This window comes from Stigmatopora nigra, chromosome 12 (genome assembly GCF_051989575.1).
Source record: "Stigmatopora nigra isolate UIUO_SnigA chromosome 12, RoL_Snig_1.1, whole genome shotgun sequence".
In the NCBI taxonomy this organism is placed as follows: Eukaryota; Metazoa; Chordata; class Actinopteri; order Syngnathiformes; family Syngnathidae; genus Stigmatopora; species Stigmatopora nigra.
This window is the reverse complement of record NC_135519.1, coordinates 5,176,957-5,201,099: the sequence shown is the minus strand read 5'-3', so window position 1 is coordinate 5,201,099 and position 24,143 is coordinate 5,176,957. Positions and strand designations below refer to the sequence as shown.

General features: G+C 39.1%; 1 protein-coding gene and 1 long non-coding RNA gene across 2 annotated transcripts in view; one reads left to right on the top strand and one right to left on the bottom strand.

The window, feature by feature from the left end:
• LOC144205523 (uncharacterized) overlaps positions 1 to 24,143 on the bottom strand; it is a 118,825-nt gene that overhangs the window by 61,336 nt on the left and 33,346 nt on the right. The window contains exons 5-6 of the long non-coding RNA XR_013328115.1: positions 21,856 to 21,954; positions 5,723 to 5,824 (exon numbers count right to left, since the gene is read on the bottom strand). This is a non-coding gene — a long non-coding RNA (uncharacterized LOC144205523). The remainder of the gene's footprint in view (positions 1 to 5,722; positions 5,825 to 21,855; positions 21,955 to 24,143) is intronic.
• On the top strand, positions 13,627 to 19,067 carry btbd3b (BTB (POZ) domain containing 3b). The gene is made up of 4 exons (XM_077730202.1): positions 13,627 to 14,530; positions 15,374 to 15,464; positions 16,866 to 16,984; positions 17,356 to 19,067. The coding sequence occupies exons 1-4, from the start codon at positions 14,220 to 14,222 to the stop codon at positions 18,386 to 18,388; spliced, it is 1,554 nt and encodes a 517-aa protein (XP_077586328.1). The 5' UTR covers positions 13,627 to 14,219; the 3' UTR covers positions 18,389 to 19,067.

Here is a 24,143-nt window from a genome sequence, read left to right as displayed (position 1 = left end):
AATTGGAATGTTAAATTAAAAATAATGAGGGGAAATGGATGTTATAAGTAAGTAATGTCAAATTATAAGATAAAAACACCAGGTTTTTCTTCTTCCAAATGTCTTTTAACACACTAGATGGCAGTAAAGGACTCGGTATACTTATTTTCAGTGACTCCCCTTAAATGGAATTAGGGAAAAAAACATGTAGATATCTTCCTCGATAAGTGCCTATAAACAGCACTCAAGAAGAAATAAAAACAAAAAAGAGAACCTAATTCTCACCTTTTCCAATGAGTAAATTGTTTTTACGGCTTTTCCTTTTATCTTGTGTTGTAGTAAATGACTTTGGAGAAACAATTTACGCACATTCAGCCGAAAAAAATGCCCCTTGTGAAAATATTAAACTGTTTGATACAAATGTACTGTTGAAAAATGTGCCCTGCTGATTGGTGCATGGTTTTGTCATAATTTTAGGACTGTGACATGTGAGGCAGGTTATAGTCCATGTAAAAAATATCAGACATTTTGTATGTATACCTAAGATTAAAGTAGCGGAAGGTACTGTGACAAGTAGATGGAAGAAGGATACAGGAGAGAACCAGGAGGAAATGGTGCACATGATGACTGTTGAGTGGTAGACCAGGGGGACAGACCCTGTCAAAAGTGCCTGCTAAAGGGCTGCGATGTCTTGAGAGAGAAGGCTGAAGAGGACACTAGGAACCAAGAATTGGAGAAAGTGGGAGGAGGAAAAAAAGCCTCTCAGGTCCAAAATATTGTTACTTGTCTGACAGACAATGAATATTCGGCCTTGTGTCATCTCGACCGTACTTCTTGTCCCCGAAACTATCATGTAGCCCAAGTAGACTAATGGGTAATTATTACATTGAGGGGTTGAGGGATGAGGAATGGGGTTAGCAGCATGTTTTATTCAGCTCCCATTACATTGAATTTCATGTTTCAGCACTGAGTCGTTTGTCTGAATTTTTTTCTTTTTCTTTTTTGCCAACCCAGAAATGTCTCGCTCTGACACCACGGCGTCGTGCATCGTTTACTGCGTTCCTCTTCAAGCTTTTCATCTGCAGAGTCTCACGGAGAAACAATGATGACCCAGTTCTGAGTCTGCCTCGTTTCGTACAGCCGGTTTCTCTTCTGTCCTAATCACGGGCGTCCCTTAGCTACCGAGATGATGCTACGCTACGGAGACATGAGTGTGAGAGAGGCGTGGGAGCTCGAGGGGGGGTGGTCGAGATAAAAGAAAGAGAGGCGTGAACAAAGTCGGCGAGTGGAAAGGAAGAAAACCAGAGCTAAACTCAGCAGGAGGAAATTAAAAAAAAAGGGACGGGATGGCAAAATATTAGGATGGAAGGATGATACTTTTGGAAAAAAAGGGGAAGGAAGGTTGACACATCACATCTTCTCTGATTTATGCCCCAGGGAAGGCACATCTAAAGACGGGATTGAGTCCATGACAGGCGGTTGGTTGAAGAGGGGAAACAGAGAAACAGAGGCCTGACGTTTCATGCATCTTCATGCGCGTTGATGTCTCATGAGATAAACCAAACCAGGTCATTCATCAGGTGTAAGGATGCATTTGCAAGAAAGAAAACCTGCCGCTGGCCTTATGTAATGGAAGGCATAAAACGGGCACACGTTCCCTACAGCATTCCTAAATCTCTTGCTTGGCTTTCTTTAGTAAAAGACATTTAAAAACAGGACTAAAAGGGTTTATTATGACAGATTATTGTCAATGTCGGATGTGGGAAAACAGCATGTGAGCTTGTTGTAATCTGTAAAAAAAAAATTAAATAAATTGGTATAATGCTGTATATTGGTAATCCGGGATTATTTAAAAAGCATTTATTTTTAAAAGGTCAGTGGCAGATCTAAATTTAGCCTTGGTTAATTTCAGTATTTGTATGCGGTATTGCATTTTTAGCTTTAGTCTTTCTCTCTTCTTCACTGTGTGGTCCAACAATGCTTATTAATGTGCATATCATATATCACCTTTAGGTGACAGGGTCTTCATCTTCTCATAGAATTAGCCTCATTTTTCACTCTTGCATGAAGATGATTCACCTGTTACTGTTGGGTTGTCACTTTTTTAGTGATTGTTTTGAATTCTGCATTATGTCTACGTGGAAGCTTTGCCTTTATTTCATTTTTGGCAGCAGGTAATGCTGCTATTTTGTGGTAATGTTTCATGCATGGAACATGACTAAATGAGTGTGATGAATTATGTCTTGTGATTTGATTTACATGTCGTTGCTATGTAAATATACTATATAATTGATATTATATTTGTGTGATTTACTCTAGAACTTTAGAGTTTTGACTCCCTGTTGGGTTCCGACCTATTTATGCATAGTTTGCATGTTTTAAATAAGAGGAAAACAAATGAATGTATATTCCAGTAATTAGAACCACTTGTAAATGTGTCTTTAATATCCCACATCAAACAAATAATGAGAGAGTTCTTTTTCTTTGGTATTATAAAGTTTACACACTTTCACACCCACTGCCAAAGGCATGCAAGGAATTAGTAAAGAGAGATAAATCTATTTAAATAAATGTTGAAATACAGGTTTGATCTCGCATGAAATTAAGCATTCATGCAAACTATCCAAGAAAAAAAAAAGATATTTTGCTGTTCATGTCATTCACGTCGACTGTCAGTGATGCAAATGGACAGAAGCGAAAACGCTGGAGAAATTGTGCATCCAGCATGAAAACATCTTCAAGTTGCAAGCTCCCCTTTGAATAGAAGAGTGCCAGCTGGGGACTGTGGGGACGGATTTGACCTTGCCTGACTATGCTCATATCTGGCAAAGCAGCCGTGCACAAAAACATATTGCAAGATACTCTACCGTGGCGGTTTAATGGGGTAAAAATATGTAAACTGCACATTTCTTTCATCAATGTAGTATGGCTCCCAGTTACAATGTTTGGTGTTGGTATGAGCTGTTCCTGAACAGTATGTCTGGGGGATGGAGGGCAAGTGTGACTGAAACGGAGTTAACGGTCAACTGTGCCAAAGCTGCCATGGCAAAGACTTGGAAACATTCTGGCAATAAGCCGATACGTAGGGGGAAGGGGGACTCCTTGCCTGGAAGGGTGGGCTTGTCAGAGCTGAGAGAGCACATATCAATGACTTCTAAGCTCTCTGTATTATGCTAAGGCATGTCTCCTTGAGGGAGCATGATGTGGAGTTGAAAGTCATTCAAGGATGGAGATTTTACAATGCTACACCAAGCATTTTGCATTTTCTGAAATATCTACGTTGAAGCAAAATATGGAATAGGGCAAAAGGTGGGATTGGTTGGTTTGGAAATGATTCAGGAATAAACTCTCACCTCAGAAACTTTCACTTGAAGGTTTGCAGGAGTCTATACATGCTGACTTTGGGAAAAATGCAGCTTACACAATCACGCCAACACGGATTAGGAATCGATCCCAAAACCACTGCACTGAATTCAGGGAAAATAACCACTGCTCCATCGAGTAGTTCCTCAAATTTCAACAAAACAAAATGTGATTACTTTGCCAATTGTCTTTCAAATATCTGCAAAAAATGGCTGTCAAAAGGAAAATAGGAACAGCATAACATATTGCGTTTTACTAAGTATACCAAATCAACATTTACCATTTTGTGTGATTTGATGAACTTGATGTATTATAGTCAATGCCTGCTCCACCTTGAGATGAATTACATCCTCAGCTCATGTTTTTTCCCCCCCCTGTCTAACCAAGGTGACCTTGTGTGAAGCGTAATTTACAGCTGAATGACATGTTTACCGTTCACGGGCATGCGGAGCGGCATCAACACAACACAAGTGTTGTGACACATTACCGGATACGTTTGTAAACCCCAACGTGATACAATTCCATATGCCCTCCATCTGCTTCACTTTACAGTGATCCTTTTCTTTTCTAAACAGAGTCAGCAACATTCCCCGACATGAATGGGGGAACATAAACACACATTCCCATCCGCTGCAGTACGACTAAGAAAAGTGAAACCTGGTTTCTCATGTGGTCCAAATCACACGCGACATTGACTGTGCCTCTACGCTCCGCCAACCAGCGGCTGCTGATGATGTGAAATATTGATTTGCATGTCCACCCACATCAACACGCCTTGGCTTTGCTGTCAAGTTCATTTAGAAGAAGCTCTTTTTAATGGGCCTTTGATGCCAAGCTTGTGCCATCAGTAGAGGTGCCGACAGAGGGTGGGAGAAGTCCCGCGGGGTCGAGAGTACAATGCACACACGGGGCCAAAAAGGAGGATAATACTCTACTCGTGAAATTCTCACTGGCTTTACAATCGGCAATATGGCGCGAGAAGCTACATTCGGGGTTTAAAACCTGCAGTGGTAACATGTTGTTGGTGCATCATATGAGGTTGTACACTGTACTTCTTAATTAGCCATTTCAGCATGGATACACTCTTCTGCTTCACAAAAGCAGCCAGCAGTCTTGCCTCAACATACACACACATACACACACTCTCATGCAATGAAGAGATGGGAGCTAAACACATACAAGATGGCCTTTGCAGAAAAATATGAGGTAAAAGGTTACTCTCCCGTTCCATTATGACAGTGAGTCTTACAGCTGTGGTCTATAAACAGATTTCAGGCCAAAAAAGTGACGCCACATGTGGTCATGTATGAGATAACAAGATGACCTTTTCAAATCAACAACGTAATGATAAATTATGTCAATGCTTGCTTTCGCCACTAAAAGAAGTGAAGTTTGTACATCTCCAATGACAGCTTCATAATTTTTATTTGATTTTATTAAGATTTTTTTTTACTCCCCAGCTTTATTAATTTGCATTCTTGAAAAACTATTATCAGTTATTTAAAAAAAAAAAATTGATTCTGTTCCCCTTTAAATAGATTCTTAATTGATCAATTATGTTAATTTAAATGAGTTTGTGTTTTTTCTTCATTTTTAATTCCATTTCTTATTGCAAAACACATGCGGGGCACATTAATACTACTAAATACTAATAGATGTCATTTGGGGGCCGCTAAATATTGCCGCTTTGACCACAATCAAGCCTGGGCCACACATTAGAGACCCCTGTCATATATAATTGCAGCAATAAAATATTTCTAAAAAGAAGGAACAAAAAATTGGGTTGCAGGAAAGGGTTGAAATGTATTTCACCCAATCAGGGTGGCTAATTCAGTGAGGCAACCACAGTCAATCATGTAGCAAGATATACCAGTGGCTTTTATTCTCACTGCCATGCTCCCTGACATTGTGTGAATAGTGAAGGGAAGAGGTAATCCAGAGGGACAATTCAGAGTGGCAGAGGAAATGAGCAAAGGCTTAGAAAAAGGTGCTGTAACAAAATGGAAGGTGAAGGGCGCATCACTTTTAACTACACTCAGTGGAGTGAAGAAGACCTTGGTCAAGGGTAAAACTGTGATAAATGGGAAAATAATCATGGGGGACCTTATTTGTGTATTTTTATTTTACAGAATTTTGGGTCATTAATAGTTAAAAAAAAGGATGATGTAAGTATGGGTTGTTTTTTATGGAATGGTTCTAATGTTAATTAAAGGTGAGTTTGGAGTTTTTAAAAACAGGTTTTTGTCATATGTTTTAAAACTGCCTGAATTGGCAAGAGAGGAGGAAAAAGTTATGATGCTTCTAGAAGTGGAATAAAAAATAAGGCTGAGTTGATATATTTTGAATAAATAACCCCCCAAGATGTAGTGTGTCTGCTGACCTGTTTTCCGGGTTTGTTCATGTGACGTTCCGATGCAACATCCAGGCAGAATGACGCTGGTTTCAGTCAACAGCAGATGGTAAGGTTGTCCAAGACATATGCCTGCACAGATCGATACAAATGTATACATTTCACAATTAAAATATTGATCAGAAACACATTTGATATTAGTAGTGGTACATGCAATTCATGAATATATTAGAGAAAAAAATGGGGAAAAATCAGTAGTTTTAGTAACAACAGCAAAAACCAAACTACGAAAACACATCCTAAGCCATAACCTTCCTGATTCAGGTAGTGTGTAATAAGGACACATAGTCCAACGTGACATTACAGCATGGAAGGGGAGTCATTTTTTTGTGCTGCCCTGAGTGCAAATAGAGGTGAGTCACTATTGCCAGCAAACTGCTACAAAAGAGGCCAATTCCAACACAGCCACGAGGGGACAATGTTGTGTGAGACAGGATGAAGAGAGGAGATGAGGTGAGGCAAGGGCGAGTAAGACAGAACCGGTATAGATCTCCCGCTATTAGCTCTTCCTGTTGTCCCACTTCTGAAGATTTGCATCATGAGTTATTTATTTATTTCAGTGAAAAATATAGGTCAGACCATCCATTTTTAATAGTTTTGCAGCTTTAATTCAAATGTCTGCGAGCAAGCCCTGCGAGGAAATCCGTCTTTGACGCCGAGAATCAAATGAGATGAAGACAACACACAATGCACAGCACAGTGCGATGGTGCTCAGTAATGCCCCGGCGAATGAGGCTTTGCCGTGATTAAATACATCTTTGCTTCAAAGTACAGGCTGCCAGATACGAGGTGAAAGGAGGACAGTGGGAAAATGTAGCTGACTAACAGACGTGTAATGGATTCGTAATTTTAGGCTGTCCTTGGCCAAAAGAGCTTAAAATTCAAGCGTATGTAGCATCGAGACATGTCTGACGTGCACAGTTTTGCACTGTAAGTAAAGCTTATCTGATTCATGGTCGGGTGGACAAGTCAAGCTCTGTTTCTAAGAGGTACATTGAGTCTACAGGCTTCAAATTGACCTTTTCCACTTTTCTAACAAAGGAGAGTAAAAGTAAACGGCACTTCAGTGCTGCCAATGCTTAACTGAGGAAGCCTGTCATTGATGTTCAGTCCAACTGCGCCATTGGAGCATTATTCTCGTTCATAAAGTGCAAGGCACAAGGAATGGAGCAAAGATAAATGAATCGGATTTATGAGGATTGGCATAAAATTAATGTGGGGTTATTTTATTATGGACTGTCGGCATATGAGATGGTACTCATTCCAAATAATTCCCACTGAAATAAAAGGCAACCTGTGGAGACGCATCCAGCTTTGAACGAACCATCTGTTTGAGACATACTGGCCCAACTGCTTAACTCGTAATTCAAACGGAAATATAACGTGTAAATGTCCTTTAATTCAGAGCAATATAAAATACAGACGTTTTCAGTATTTGGATATCAATCAATAGTGGAACATATCCTGAATGTTTTACAGGTACGGATATAGATGAATATTTTATAGGTCCGCAGAGGTGCTGGAGCCTATCCCAGCTGACTACGGGCAAGAGCCTGAAATATTTGCCAGTCACTAATGGTAAACTGATACCATTTCTTATGCCTTAATGCTTCACTATGCTTCAATATTAAAAGGCATGTTATGAATCGCACTACATTTCAGCAAGTAAACATCTCACAACTTTTGTTTGGATTAAAATCTGCTTCTTCAAAAACAATCAGGAGTGAAAACTGAATATGCCGTCTGCGCTCCCATATTTTTTAGAATAGCAATGAAACAGGTGTATTTTTATATTGTAAATTACTTGGGGCAGCTGGGAGAACGAAAAAGAACATGCTCAAGATGTTACGCTTCCCTGAGTCACTGATTTAATGATGTACAGCATGTGCTCAGTCTGACTGAAGAACACAGTGTGATGCTTCCAGCATCTTTCAATTTGGGGAGATGAGGGGGGGGGGGGGGGGGCATCATATTGTGGGAAATTGTCAAGCATATTCACGGGAAAAACTATTAAGTAGCCCTAGACTCTATCAAATATCTTCAATTTCGGCCAAGTGTTCTCAAATGCACTTTCACACCACTAAAAAGATTGTATAAGTAAATGAGACACTTCTTAATGGGCACTAATGAACAAATGTTAGGGTAAGATTGTCGGAAAATGAATGAATATCGAAAAATGTACAACCTTGACTTAGACGAACCTCAATTCAACTCACGTTGACAATAGAAAAAAAAAATAAGAAACTACTGCTGGAGGCAAGAAGATGGGTACAAAACTGCAAAAGCAACATGTCACAAACATGCAAGAAATATAACCGTGTTTATCGGAAGCAAACATATGCTGTGTGATTCCTGTATACCTGCTGTTTAGTCCTAAATTGTTTAATCACAATTCCGGATCTCTTTCCTTCTGACTGATTTCCATATTTCATTTGCTGATTGTGCATGTGTGGGAGCGTGCACAATCAGCACGTGACACTGTGTGGGCAAGTTTTCATCTGAGTGAGAAAGCACAGCCGACCTGGACGCCACATCAGGGACAGCTGGATGTTGTCATGGCCCTGTAATGCTGATGGAAATGGGTTGATTGCAACCCACGAGCCCTTACCAATTATATATCCGCTTCACAGCACTCAGGGGTGAAATACGGCAGCTCAAGAACACACTTGCTCTACTGTATGAAAAACCTTGCTCATATTAGGAATGCAGAAGTCTTAACTAGTTGATACAGATGTGGAATTCAGTTTTTGTGTTCAAATATGTTGGCAATCATCCCCTTTTTTTATGGAAAAACGAGCTGGGTTTTACATCAATCATTTCATCAACGTCGAATGGAAATGGATGGGATGAATTGAGATGCGTCGTATAATTTATGCTAATTTAATCACTTCAGGCTCCTCATTCGAAGGAAGTTAAGATTAAATGCCTGAGTATAGGATTTAGTGAGATTACAATGATTGACAGTTGTCTTTGTAAAACTGAGCTGTCTTCATTTCTTTGCTGCACTCTTTTAGACAGTACATATTATGAAAATATAAAAATGGCATCTGTCTGCATTTTCTATTCTCATCTAGCATATTATTTAATCTGTCTAAATGCACCAGATATAATACATATACTGACACTCTGAATGATAATACTATACATAGATCAACAGAAAGACGTAAAAAATGACACCATTGGCAATTGTACTTTCATAACTCATATCTAAAGTAAAAGGTAAATATGAGGTACTTAATCTGCATGGAATCACGTCACCCCAACAATGGATTCTGACCCCGTGCGCATGAAACACTCCCACGCCTACCTGTATTCTGCCATAAATAAAACAACCTCCACCGACAAGCTCATTCTCCATCAGGGATTTCAACGCAAGAGTGGGCTCTGACGGTGCGTTATGGAAGGAGAGCACACTGTTGGCAAGCTAAATGAAAATGGTCTGTGCCTTTTCCCATCTTTGCTTAGAGCCTTGGACAGTCATTATGTTCCAGGTAAAGAATAAATTCAAGCCCTCTTGGCAAACCCATGGTTGAAACACCGGCAGGGACCGATGTGATTACATCATTGACTGCTAAACTGACAGGACAAAGGTGCAAGACAGTTTGTCTTTCTATTCTTCTGCCTGGCTTGAAAGCCCGGACTTTCCGACCAAATGCACATGCAGACCTTGAAGTCACTGCCTTAAATGCATTCTGGGAAGATGGAAAGTCCTACGTTGAGGTCTTTGAACAGTACTACACTCAGTATCGTCATGGTCCGTTATCTACACATTTTCTAACCTGCTATTGGGACCAAATTGAATCTCCCACCTTTCAAATTCAAATGAATACATCATCTAAAGAACAATACTGAAAAATGCATTTTGTGTGAAAATGTGCAAAGCTCATACCCAGACAAAATTTAAAAAGGAAAAGAATGCTTGTAAATAGTTAGAATTAATCAATACGGAGTACGCCATGCAATGCTATTTTTCTTTTGTCAAGTCTCCATATGACAAATTTTAATCTCAAATAACTGTTAAATTAAATGTCATTCTTGCGTTATTATGGATTGATATCTCATTTACCTGTGGGAACTTTTTTTTAATAGTCATAGCATACCAAATATGAATCATTAAGTATAAACTGTATCCCTAATCATTCTCACAACCCTTCACTATGCAACACTACAACCTTTTAAACATGCTCAAAGTTACAGAAACCACTGAACTACACAATATGTTAGAATAGCTACAAGGGTGAGCTATATATATATATGTATCATTTCTTCAGGAATCCAAAGGAGTAACAACTTATTTTACAAGAATTTTGAAGGCAAAATGCCCTCCAATTCTGAAATGACCCCTTTTCCGTTGATGTCCAAGGGTAAGCCTATCCCAACTGACATCAAGCCATTCACCAGTCAATCACACGGCATTGACACAAATGGAGATAGACGAACAATACCACTTTCATTTACACAGTAACACTATTGTTATTTGTCATGATTAAAAGAATGTCACAGCCCTCACAGAAACCAACACATTACTGTGATTAGTGTGATTTTGTTTGGTTTAGATACTGCAATAAATTCAGAAAAGGTCATTTTCCACCCCATGGGGCTGAGGCAATCAGGAAACATTAACAGTGAGAAGGTTAAACCATCGGCTCTCATTGCAGCACAATGTAATTAGTGAAAATGAATAGGAAGAGGTTTTGGAGAAATACTAGTTACAGATTGCAGCGAACATTTTCATGTTAACAGTGTCAGAGCTTAGACTGCCGGATGGAATGGGATGGTGTGGTTTAGTGGGGTAAAAATGGATTAGAAATCAGCTTTGAAGGGTTTCTCCCATGTGCTCCACACAATTATATCTCACTTTTTTGCTTTTCCACAGCTTTCTGCAGGGACTGTTTACACTCGGTTAAAAAAAAAAAAGCCAATCTCCCCCCTGACCTTCTCTTGGCTCGGCATTTTTTGTTGATTAACACATACACTCATACACACAAACACACACATACACAATTCATTTCATATTGTGGTCATCTGCCAGCCTGCACATTGCAATAGGGTTCAAAATCTGGCCAGTGTACAGATGTGTCTCGACACCCGAGTGAAATGAATTCGAGTAACTGAATCATACTGATATGTTATGCTCCCTATAGTCATTTTTATTTTTGACCTTTCATAATTTACTTAAATTGCATTGTTGTCTGCCAGGCTGGCTTTGTGCTTTAGTTTGAATATCATTCAAAAATGATAGACAGCTGAGCCATTGTTTCTCCTGCTGCCACTTTTCCTCTGCTTTATTAGGATCATAGGGTAGTGGAAATGTATGTTGGTTTGTGTGTGAATGACCTCTATAAATTTGCTATTGCCTAGTTATGAATGCCCTTTTTTTAAAATCTTCGGAGCCCACACTTTTGCAAGAAACCCTGAAATGCATTATTCGAAAGGGCTCAGCTAAGTGGTTGGCAAATGTATAAAATGAAGAATTGATGAAGTCCACTTCATGACCAAGGCTTCTTGTGTGCACTTGCACCTAGAGGTAAGAATTCACATCCCCAAATGAGTCTTAAGGTCCGGTGTTACAGCATAAATGGGACTGTGGCCAAGACCCAGAAGCTTATTCATCTGTATACTGATGTAAAAGCTAGTACAATTCTCACTGCAATAATGAAAAATGTGGGAGCCAGCATGTGAGAAGACCGTGGGCAGTGTGTTCGAAAGTATTCTCCATATTGTCATTATATAGTGTATCTGCACATTCAGTAGAGCAGTATTTCCCAACCAGTGTGCTGTGAGCGATGCTCAGGTGTGCCACGGGAAATTACAAGAAGTAATATATCGTAATAATCCAAGAGAGAAATCTCAATATTAAGAGATTCAAATTGAAATATTATGAGGTTATAATTGAAATGTGAAATCATATATTGAACTATAATAAGATTCAAATTGAAATATTATGAGAATAAAGTCATTTTGTTGCTTATATATATATATATATATATATATATATATATATATATATATATATATATATATATATATATATATATATATATATATATATATATATATATATATATATATATATATATATATATATATATATATATATATATATATATATATATATATATATATATATATATATATATATATATATATATATGTCAAGTAAATTGGAAGCTCTTTGGTTTTCTGGGCTTTAACTTTTGTTGACGTTAAGTCTATGCGAACACAAAACAGCTCTTTTTGTAATGTTATGTGGTTGAAGTAATATTGGGTGGAAAGAAAGTCGGAATATTACAATTTAAGTCATTTTCGGTATGTGAACTGGAAGTTGTTTGGTTTCAGGGGCCTTTTGGCGATGTAAAGTCTCTTCAAAAGTGCAATGCAACTGTAGTGTGTGAATGTGGTTTCCAAGGTAACATCTCTGGTGCCCCAGCGTTTGAAAGCACCATGTCCTGTAATGTTGGTGCTATGTTACATATAGCAAATGTCTCTATTTTACATCACACACAGTTAGGGAATTTGGTGGGCTAATGCTTCTCAGTGAAGCAAACACTGAGACAGATAATTGGGGATTATGGAGAAAAAAAATCAATATAGTGGCTCAAAGAAGTGGATTAAAAAATACTCCTTCAACACTGGCTTTGTCAAGGTTGTTGCTTCACTTTTGTTTTTGCAGATAAAATACGGAATCTCCGTGAGGCACCACCGAGTTCTGTTCCTAAGATAGAAATACGACTGGAATTTTCACTATCAATATCAAAATTTATGCGTGTAACTCGCTTCCTTACATTCCCAAGATTATTTTTGGGTTATTTGAAGAATAATTAGTTTGACCTTGACATAAGGGCTGTCTGTTTGACCAAAAAAAAACTGGATTTGGTGACAAACAAGATGTTCTTGGGGCTATAATGTGAAAAAAAGGAGAGCTAAAAAGGCAAATATAGTGCATAAACACAGACATGTATTGTACATGAGCTATGATTAAAATATGGTGAAGAAGACTTAATGGTGATGATAATGATTGTTGAGGCAGATATGTCCAAAAGTCGAAACATTGTAGGTTTAGGACATCATAACCCAAGTACTCCATGTACCAGCACATTAAACCAATATAAACTACAGCATTTTGGTACGAAAAAACTTTGTAAAGCAAAATCAATATTAAACATTTCCAATGATGTGGAGTATAAATAATACAATATGAAGATTTTAAACTTCATACCATCTTGCACAAACATTTAAAACATTTTAACTGGTGCTTTAAATAGAATCCCTACCGTGTAAAGTGCCAACTGCACAAGAGGAGCCAAAGAGCATGCATTATACATTGTTGAAAAGTGCATTGCATTCATGGCTGAGTCTGCTTCTCTGCAGAGATGACTTGACAAGAACAATTTCTAAGTTGCATTATTTTTGTTTGCTTCAAAATAGAATGTGAACCCTCCCCCAAAAGGAATTTCTGCAAAGAGATTTCTTGTTGCCAAAAATATCTAGGAAGTGGAAATATGCGATCATATCAGTTTTTCCATTTGATTTGACTAGAAGGCTCTCCTACCCTGAAAATAGTATACAATATCTCAAGAATATATTTAGTTACTTGGCATGTAAATCCTAGATGCGTTATGGTACAATACAATATTAATTATTTGGTCAATTAAATTAGATTTGTCGATATTGCTGCTGTCATTCCACAAGTTCGCCAATGTTCATAACATATTGCTCCTGTGGCATATAGTAGCTGTCACTTTAATTGCGATTTGACGATTGCATATTCAAGTACGCACAGCTCTCCTCCGCATGAGCCAATCAAGAGAGCGGAGTGATGCTATTGGCTGCATTATGATGAGTTCTGTATTCCACTAAGGTGGGGGAGGCGGATGTAGAGGGGCTTGAGCACAATCTCCTCTCCATTTAATCTCTGTAGTCAGCAGTACGAGCGGATCAGCAGAGCATCCACAAGCGCAGCATCCAGGATGAGAACGGAAGCGAGGGAAGGAAGGTTTGCGAAGACCATGGAAGCGCTCAAGTGGAGAAAGTGAGCTATAAAGAAAGATCCGGCCAGAGAGAAAGAGTGGGAGATGAGAGGGATTGGGGCACCGTTGCTGTCTGTCTGACAACCACTGCAGCAGCACTAAATCTGGGGCTGTCAGACCAACCCTCAGCAGAGCGACCAAGGGGGGAAAGGCTATTTGTAGAGCGGATCTCATCGGTGCGCAGCGGCAATGGGATTCCCGCGAGCAGATCTAAGTTCACAAAGAAAAAAAGTGGATCCCAAGTGCGGACTGGCTTCTTCCGAGAACTAGACAAGCCAAGCAAGTTTCCAAGTCTCCAAGTGGATTAGTGAGTGGTGCACTGCGTCCGAGTCGTGCAACCTGCGCTGTCATCTTCCAGGGTCCTCCCTCGCAGCTGTCTCCTCCCAGTGAATGCCCTCTCTGCGCGAGTTTCCACTGCTCAGCAGTTGAACACACTCATGGTCGATGCCAAGGGAAGGAACATGAAATGTCTGACTTTCTTCTTAATGCTGCCTGAGTCAGTAAAAAGCAAGTCAAGCAAAAGCTCCAAGAAGGGGAATGCCAGCGGCAGTCCCAAACTGCCTCCTGTCTGCTATGAGATTATCACTCTAAGGAACAAAAAGAAGAAGAAGATGGCAGCGGACATATTTCCTACCAAAAAGCCGGCACCTGCTACCACTGTACAACAGTACCAGCAGCAGAATCTCAATAACAACAACACTATACATAACTGTAACTGGCAAGGACTCTACTCCACCATCAGAGAAAGGTAGGTGCACATTTATGGCACTTAACCAATGAAGAAAGAATGTGAAAACATGAACAATGTCCTCTATGTGTGAATGTGAGATCTAATCTGCTGGGGTTATTCTCATTGACACCTCCTTTGAGTCTTAAGACTTTGCCGCTTCATAGACAGAGACTGGACAGCCAAGAGATGCACTTTATATCCACAAAGGCCCAGTTTGTTCTCTTCTAAAGACAAAATATTTACTTTGGCACACTGGCAAAAGATCCCAGCTGTCCAGTACAAAATTTTTTTTTTTTTTTTTTTGACCAGGCTTTGTTGTCTCTCCAGAACATTTTGTTTACCTACCACAGAGACATGCTCCTTTACTCAATAATACATGAATCCGGCTTCATAGGTAGACCTTTTGTAGAGAGCTTATGGTTTTTGTCGTTTATAGAATTTTGCTTTTTATCATCATAAAGTTTATAGTAAAATGGGCAGCGGAGTTTATCGCTGTCATTGATGGTGACAAATAAACGAGAGCTACTTAAAAATGAATTGCTTTTACTTTGACCACAGAGTAAATGTGGTATATTGCCAGTTCTAACACTGAGATTAAAGAAATTGATCAGAAATATTTTGATTTTATTTCTTTGTTAATCTCATTGGCAGCCATTAACGTTGATAGATATACAGTCAGTCTATTTTGACTGGAAGTGACTAGGTGTGATAGTCCAAATAGTCTGGTATTCAGTTATTTTTTTAACTGTTTAAATGTTTATTTTTTAACCATTGCATTTCATGTAATTTGATGCATGACCTAAGCAATTTGCTCCAAGATAAAACAAATAATCCCAATCTTCTTGTGTGCTGTCTTTTCAGAAATTCTGTGATGTACAACAATGAGCTAATGGCAGATGTTCACTTTTTGGTGGGTCAGCCTGGAAGAACCAAAAGGCTGCCAGGACACAGAGTAAGAATTTGACCCGTCAGTCAAAACAAAACAAATATCCGCATTTCATAAGCTTTCCTCATCACTTGACGGAAACTGAAATCCTTTCTGTGCCCCTCTCACTTCCGCACAACATATGCCTATTCGAGACAGTCCTCAATTATTTATGTAAATGAGTCTGACAGAAAAAAAAGGGAGTGTTACTCCATCCTTGCACCACACAAGAACTTCTTTGTGTATTAGCAATTGCAGTATTCAACTTTTGTTTAACACTACCACAATAACGGAACACTCATTACATCTATGGAGATAATCAGAATCTATTCTACATTTGCAGCCCAATGCCTGAATAACAAGAAGCAATCAATATCTTAATCAAGACCTCTTTTTATCCTTTTTTTAGCCATATTGAGAAGTAGTGTTTGACATTGACATTTTGTTCCATGAAGAATTGCATTTTATGGCAGGACAATAGACATCACTTGAAAGCATGCGGCTATTTCAATCTACTATAAAATTCACATTAAGTTGTTTTTTTCACAGCCCTGAAAGGGCCCAGCTGACTACCCTATATTGTCAGTATCAGATAAATCCAGTCTGAGAGGTTTTGTCTTTTGTTCCCCTCCATTGTATGAGACCTAAATGCGTAATTGCTATTTGCTTTGTGCACTTTGAGATGGTAGTTATGAAACGGCATGGTGGATGACTTGACTGCACTTAAAAACTGAAACACTATGCCAGTTGGATTTAATGACGGTCAATGCAGCAGTTTTTATTGTCTCCATTTGGCACTTAAGGCCAAAAGCCAAGAGGTGGGACTAAGTACATCTTAAAAATGTTCGTAATTGACCTCTCTTTGTGGGAAATAATCTTTAATATCTGTATAAATTTGCGTTCTGACAAATTGGGTTTACACTAATATTACTACAGGTTCCAAGTGAGATGCAAATCTCTGTAATCTCGCCGTCAATAAAAACTGACATGCACAGTGAAACAGTACATGAGTAGATGGTCTCATTAATATATTTGTTCTCATATCTAAAATGCCATTACATTGCACTCAATTCAGTCAAGCTGCAATTAGTCATTAATTCCAGGAAATTGAATTTACACTATTGAATGGTATGATTATAAATTCATTTTATTCCTATCAAATGCAATCTTGTTTGTTCGAAACGTGCCTCTTCAACCCGAGGGTAAATACCGCTCTATCTGGCTGAGCACTGCTCATTATGAAGGAAACCGAACAAACGCAACCTTCAGTAATTGCAAATGGGGAATTGTTCGACAGCTGTGCTTTAAATACACAGTTGCACGTTCGCAAACATTAACTTCAATTACAACTAAACAAGCTATTAAAGCCAAAATCCATCTTTTTTATATAACTATATGAACCAATGCATTTCTTCTATTTTCTAACAGTATGTCTTGGCTGTGGGAAGCTCAGTGTTTCACGCCATGTTTTATGGTGAACTGGCCGAAAATGATGATGAGATTGACATTCCGGATGTGGAACCACCTGCTTTTTTGGCAATGTTGAAGTAAGAATCCTCACATTCGATCAAACACTGAATATATGTTTTTTTTTATTGTCATGGTGTAATGTTTGGGATATGAACTGGGCAGTCTTTTCAAAATCTAAATTTGTCACACTACCAGAGATTTAGTGGCGAAACAAATGTATATTTATTATTTTGGTTGCAGTGTGCAGTGGGATAGAATGCAATGAATCATACTGAGAAGTGATTCACATAGTTTATGACCTAATTTAGGTAAAAAGTGTATTCACACGAGTGTTATCTCTGAGTAGGACTTTGTGGAGTCCAACATCTCAAAAAACAGTTTGTGACCAGTGACTGTGTGTATGTATGATTTCATTACGCTCCCAAATTTACCAAGTTTCTTTCAACAGGTACATCTACTGTGATGAGATCGACCTGAGTGCTGACACAGTCCTAGCCACTCTTTACGCCGCCAAAAAGTATATTGTCCCCCACCTGGCACGTGCTTGCGTGAACTTCCTTGAGACCAGCCTGAGCGCCAAGAACGCCTGCGTCCTGCTCTCGCAGAGCTGCCTATTCGAAGAACCCGAGCTGACTCAGCGCTGCTGGGAAGTGATCGACGCTCAGGCCGATCTGGCGCTACGCTCCGAGGGTTTTTGCGACATCGACTCGCAAACCCTCCAAAGCATCCTCCAGCGAGAGACACTTAACGCTAAAGAGATAGTTGTCTTTGAGGCGGCACTCAGCTGGGCTGAGGCTGAGTGTCAGAGACAGGAGCTCACTATGTCCACTGACAACAAACGGAAGGTTTTGGGTAAGGCCATGTACCTGATACGCATTCCCACCATGGCCTTGGATGACTTTGCCAATGGAGCGGCCCAGTCGGGCGTGCTGACGCTTAACGAGACCAATGACATCTTCCTTTGGTACACAGCTGCCAAGAAGCCTGAACTTCAATTTGTCAGCCAGCCAAGAAAGGGACTGACACCCCAGCGGTGCCATAGGTTCCAGTCGTGCGCCTACCGGAGCAATCAGTGGCGTTATCGAGGTCGCTGCGACAGCATACAGTTTGCTGTGGACAAACGAGTGTTCATTGCGGGTTTTGGACTCTATGGCTCTAGCTGTGGATCGACAGAGTACAGTGCTAAGATAGAGCTCAAACGTCAGGGAGTGCTGATGGGACAAAACCTCAACAAATATTTCTCGGATGGGTCCAGCAACACTTTCCCTGTGTGGTTTGAGTACCCGGTTCAGATCGAGCCCGATACCTTCTACACCGCCAGTGTGGTTCTTGATGGGAATGAACTGAGCTACTTTGGACAGGAAGGCATGACTGAGGTGCAATGTGGGAAGGTGACTTTTCAATTTCAATGCTCATCAGACAGCACTAATGGCACAGGAGTGCAAGGGGGTCAAATTCCAGAACTTATCTTTTACGCCTAATGTTTGCACTTAATTGATACAAAAAAATTGACCACTTCGTGTTACGTGGCCTGGTATTTATTTTGTATTTATTTTTCACTATTGCTATCTCCCATGTGTGATTTAGATGAACAATTTTCCTGATGAGGGTCTGATGTACTGTACGTCTCGGATATTGGCGTGTAGAACTATAAAAAGGTGGAAATACTGAAAATTCTATCTTGCACTTGATGTGCATGTACATATGAATAGAGGGAAATGTATATGAGGGGGTACACTCACTGCTGAGGCTGAACTCAGACATACCTTTTTATGATAAGTAGCTGCACTTAATATTATTTTTGTTTGCATAAAATGCACATATCGCAGCAATACACCACATTCTTCTGTATCATCTGATGCGATTATGCATCAGGAATATAACGGAGGGCAATCTAAATACATACACTGATAGTCAAAGCACTGTGTTTAACACTCATCGGGCATTTGTACTTGAGTGGTCGTGCTGCTTTTTCTGGTACTTTGAATCTACTAATGAAGAGAGGTCTTAGATTAGAGAGCACTATGTGACACTTCTTTCTCTATGTAGCATGTTGCTCTGCACTTACAATCACCCCTCTCACTATAATTCCATCAGTGTTGTTATGCCCATAGTAAAAATACTTAAATATTGATAACAATAATAAAGAAAATGAATTTATTCCCTTGCGAGTCTTGAGGCATCTTTGTTTTGTTTATTCTTCTCTGACTGGCAGTTTAATGTGGACTATTAATTGTTCTTGCACCTTAGGTTTTCTTCACAGGGACCAGATCAACGATGGACTGCCTGTGTGGGGGTGTGCATGTGATGCTGAGTCCCATCCAGATTTGGTGGAAAAGTACTACACTTGAATAGTGTGTACTGTGTTGCTTAATTGCACTGATGTTGATTTGTTCTAAAATGTGTTCTTTATTTATTTTTTCCCCCTGTTGCTCTTCAAAATGTGTTATGTTTTTAATTTGAATCTGGTGTGAGAGCATCCAAGGACAAGAGACAAAGGATGGTGGCCAACTTGTTAATGTGATGGGTGACTATTGAATTTGGATGGTTGTCAATGAAGCAAATAAAAAAACAAGTGGTCCTCATTAGTGGTGATTCCCTTCCCTAAGCTATAAATGATTTGAAACTATCTCAATGCATTTAAAACACAGAATGAAGTTGATTAGTGTTATCTCAAAGCAAAAGGGATTAACAATACTGGATTTAGAATTTTGCAGCCATGCTTTTTTATATGTCCATTTATAATCCTTTCAGTTCATGAAGAAAAAATATTAAACAATAATTTGAGCTATTAAGTAAGGTAAAAATTGCCAGAAAAAAACAACAGAAACTCTGTCTTTCCCATTAGTATTCAAATGGTGACTGTAGGTTTTCTTTACTGACAAAGTAATTATTTTTAGATGCCTAACCATGTGTTTTATTCATTTCCCCGTGGGATTCAATTACATTTCGTTCAACCACATCTGAAAGGTCTCCTGTAATAATCGTCACCTCTCATTAAAAAAAGATTATTTTCCAATCTCCACCGAGAATGGCTAATCATGTAGAATGTGTACAATTTGACTGATGAATAGACGAAGAGTGACATTCATTTTGTAACTGTGATATATTGGAACTGACTGCTTTTGGGGAGGTCATTGAGCAATGAAGCACACTAGACGATTTTATGCTTGAACTATACTTTTTGAACACTAAAACCAGTGTAATCAATAACAAGCCATCACATTGAAACCTCAACTAGCGCCTTGACAAGGAGTAATTTGTAAGGCACTTTCTAACAGACAGTATAACTATCTAAAAGGCTTTCTAAAATTCAGTAAAACCAAAAGCCAGAGGGTATTTTTGTTGTGAAGGCTTTGCATGGATCATTCAAGTGAGGAAAAATAAGTCAGTCCCTAATTTCACTTAAATGGGCCAATCAAATTTTTCTACATTACATAACTACATAGTAGAAGTTACAACGATTCAGTTGATATCTATCAACCTGTCAACTTTCTTAAAACCGAAGTCATGCATATTGGATTTCTATTCAAGTAAACAGCCAAATATTTCACTGAGGATATACATTTGCAAGTAAAATGAGGTAATATAATCATTATTTCAGTACTTGATATGATATTTTTGTTTGTGGGTGTTCCATGAGATTTTTCTTTCGTAAAAGTAGGCTAAGTTTGGGAAACACTGCTGTAAACTACTCATTAGGCTTTTTAATACTTTCCCTCAGTGCTTGAGATAAAAATTCAGCAATTTTTTTGTTCTCTCAAGGTACAATTCCAAAATATGTCATGGCGGCTTAAAGTGAAAAACAAAAATACACATAGGCACATGTCTCTAGATGAAAATGTGGCCTCTTTTAGATCCAGATATAAATTTTATATATGCATATGCAGGCAATATGGTAATTAGCATTTGGCCACATGACTCTGAAATGTGAATTCATCCCAGTTGCTGTGATTGATTGTAGTAGCTACACATATTTGGGTACACAATTTATCATGTGAACTTGAAAAGTATTCTAAGATGATATAATGCACAAAGATCAAGAATAAGTTAAAAAAAAAGAGATGGGCAGCAAATATGTCATCACTGGAATGTACGTTAGTGATGGCTTTCCATCATGTTGACATCAATCAGTGGCATGCCCTAATGGCACTGGTAGAAGCTGAGAAAAATGAGAAAATAATAACAAGAGGTCACAAAGTTCAGCAGGGAGGTGCAGTCAGAGGTAGAGAAGGGGGATTTAAAAAGGGGAGCTACCTTTGGCTCATTTGTCGCCAAACTGCAGTGCTAAAGACTTACAAAATACTGGGGGTATTATTTGCTGTAATCACATATTTGGAGCTGTTGCCAACCACATGGGATTTGGGGTGCAATGCACAGGCAGCAACCCTGTGATGGTGTGTCTTATTTATCTATTTATTTATTCATTGCTACCACACTGCGCTAAAACGTTTCAACTGCCTGGCTATTCAGACACAGGCTTTTATGTAAGATTAGCCTGTTTATATTGATGTCACTGAGCTTTGCTGGCATCAATAGGGCTGCAATTTTTTGAAGAAAATGCTTTTTGTGTCTAGTGAAGTGTTGTTGGTGGAAAAAGTGAAAATGCACTTTCCTTGAATAATGGAAGTTGCACAGCTTATTCAAACTGGATGCAAACCTTCACAGCAGACTGGAGCGGTCATAGAGTGGGTAGATTAAACTACCCTGCAATGGTGCAGAAGTAAATACCCTGTTCACATGGCAGCATGTTTATCTAATGAGGTGTGACCTTTGCAGATATAGCAGCTAGGTACATAAAAAGTCCTCCATCCATCTTTTTGTTGAACAATTTGTCATTCGCAAGTGAGTGGACCCTTTCCGAAATGACTTGGTAAGTTGCAGCATACACCTTCATTTAGTTGTGAGACAAACTCCAATCAAATATAGACAAACACAGTTTTCATACCTGTGTGCAATGTAGTAATGTTCTCATTCTTCTTAGTCTTGTCTCAGTCTGGACTCCAAACATTATTGGTCTTGCTGGTTTGGGGGTTCCGGACTTTCTCTGAAAAACAACATTTCAACTTCATTTACATGATTGTTAAAAATAACAATCTTGTCTAAAAGTCTTGGTCTTGTCGTGGCCTCGGCGAGTTTTGGTCTAAGATAAAGTATTCTTCAACACCACGCTACAACACATTCAATTGACTTAACATGCATGTTTTCGGAATGTGAGAAAGTAGCATACATTAATAAAAACTGTGAGCCAGAGTTAGTAGTGAGAGGATGGGGTAGCTTCATATTCGGGGATAAAAATCCCATTCTAGAAAGTGACATCTGTTGCTGTAGTACATTCATAAAGTGCTTCTCTAATTGCACTAAACTATGGTCACATTTACCTTTCTAACATCACACAGTGCAAAAGGGTTTGATCAAAACCTTGAATGTTGACAGCTTCCTACTGCTAGAGGTGCTCTAAGCTGAGCACGCTCACTTTTTGTGTGTTCCTCATGTTGGCTAAGGCAGCTTCGTGTCTTTGATAGTATGGAGTGAAAGGGTCCTTCTCTCCCCAGGGTCTGATATAATGAGTGAGAGTTTACTAAACATGATCTGCAGTACTCGCAAATAGGCTACTTGAAACAGTTGGAGTTAGGGAAATAACAAGCAGCAATAAGACATTTGTAGAAATGCTATCTGACTCAATTTGGGCTGTGTAATGTGTTTAAATATGATACCGTGGTAGAGCGCAGAGTGGCAAGAGATGCTGTCAGTGTGGATTCTGAGCGCAAACACTGGAACCACAGCTTTCCAGTTTATAAAATGCAGTGACAGATTTCAAATGATTGCATTCAATGTTTTAGCCAGGGAACAAATGAGAATAGAATTGTTCTGCACGGTCTAGCAAAAGCCCCCACTCCGTGGTCAGAATTTATCCTGTAGCCAATCTTATCACATAGCAGCATGTAGTCTGGAAACCAAAAGAGATATCACACTTGAAATAAGGGGATTTCTAGGACTCAGCAGAAATGAATACATAATGTCTTACTTACTAACCATGAACAACAAATTGAATTTGCTGAATGCTCAATTTCCTCTGTTTCCATTCACTGTGTCTCGTGTCTACGGCATATTATCATATGAAAGACAATTGACCGACCTCCACCAGCTTGTCCTTGCAGCCCCAATTCCGAAAGTAGACCACTGACAACCTTCAAATCCCCAGCCCTGTGCATGGCCTGCTTCTTACTAGAAAAAGGCTGTCACTATAATTTGTCTACCTGTGGATTTTTAAAAGTGAAAGTCCACACATATGCTAAACACAGAAGCTGAAATCAAGTCTTTGAAGCACTGACTGACTCTGCATGCAATTAAGGAGGGATTGAGCATAATTCACCTTTGCATTCATAACAGCGTCACATTTCCATATTCCGTTGTGTGTATAAACATCGGGACAGCTGCGCCATCTTGGCCTATTTGTCAAGCTGATAATGAATCTGATGTTTGCAAAGCAAAGAAGCTCTTCTCATCCCATCATTAACTCAGATAATTACCGCATCTTCCTCGATCGAATCAATAACAAAGGGTTTTAAAGATAAAGAAATCAACAGATAAAATAGATTTCCTATGTTGAAGGAATTGATGAAAAACAACAAAAGACATTTCCGTTTGAATTGGTACTGAAATATTCAATAGTTGTGAAGCCAGCCAATTTAAAATGAGCTTGCTCATCCTCATTAGAGAGTTTTCCAGAAGCTGCTGTCAGCATTTGTGCGACCTGACTAAAACTCTCTCGGCTCACCCTTTTTTGAGCCGATCCCCAAATGATTTCCTCACTAGTGCCCTCAATAATGGCCTCAGTTTAATCTCCAATGTGCCTTACCTTTGCCTTCTTTTCATTTCCCTTTAAGATAGCAAAGCTTCTCTCACTCTGAGCTGCTGGAAACAATTGCAGGACATGGAATGAATAAGAATGTTGTATTTTCTAGAGATTTTCCATGTGTGACTATTCTGTATTCTCCTGCAATATATCCAGCTGTGACTAAACATATTATCATGTTTTGTGCAAAAGAAAGCCATAGGACATCTCGTGTAAATGCACATTTCCAGAGCGTATGTTGGACAAAGATAACGCAATTACATGTGAATGATAGACGGTGCACCAGCCTTTTACTCAAGGTTTCAAATAGCCCTGTGTTCAATGGCACTAAATGATGTGCTCAACGGGCAGGAAATTGTACACAGGGAGATAGGCAG

What these genes read in the sequence shown, in the direction of transcription:
- btbd3b (XM_077730202.1), top strand. Translation starts at nt 14,220, where the DNA reads ATGGTCGATGCCAAGGGAAGGAACATGAAATGTCTGACTTTCTTCTTA. An exon ending in TACTCCACCATCAGAGAAAG is followed by an intron (nt 14,531 to 15,373) that starts GTAGGTGCACAT and finishes CTGTCTTTTCAG; the next exon opens with AAATTCTGTGATGTACAACA. An exon ending in GCTTTTTTGGCAATGTTGAA is followed by an intron (nt 16,985 to 17,355) that starts GTAAGAATCCTC and finishes TTCTTTCAACAG; the next exon opens with GTACATCTACTGTGATGAGA.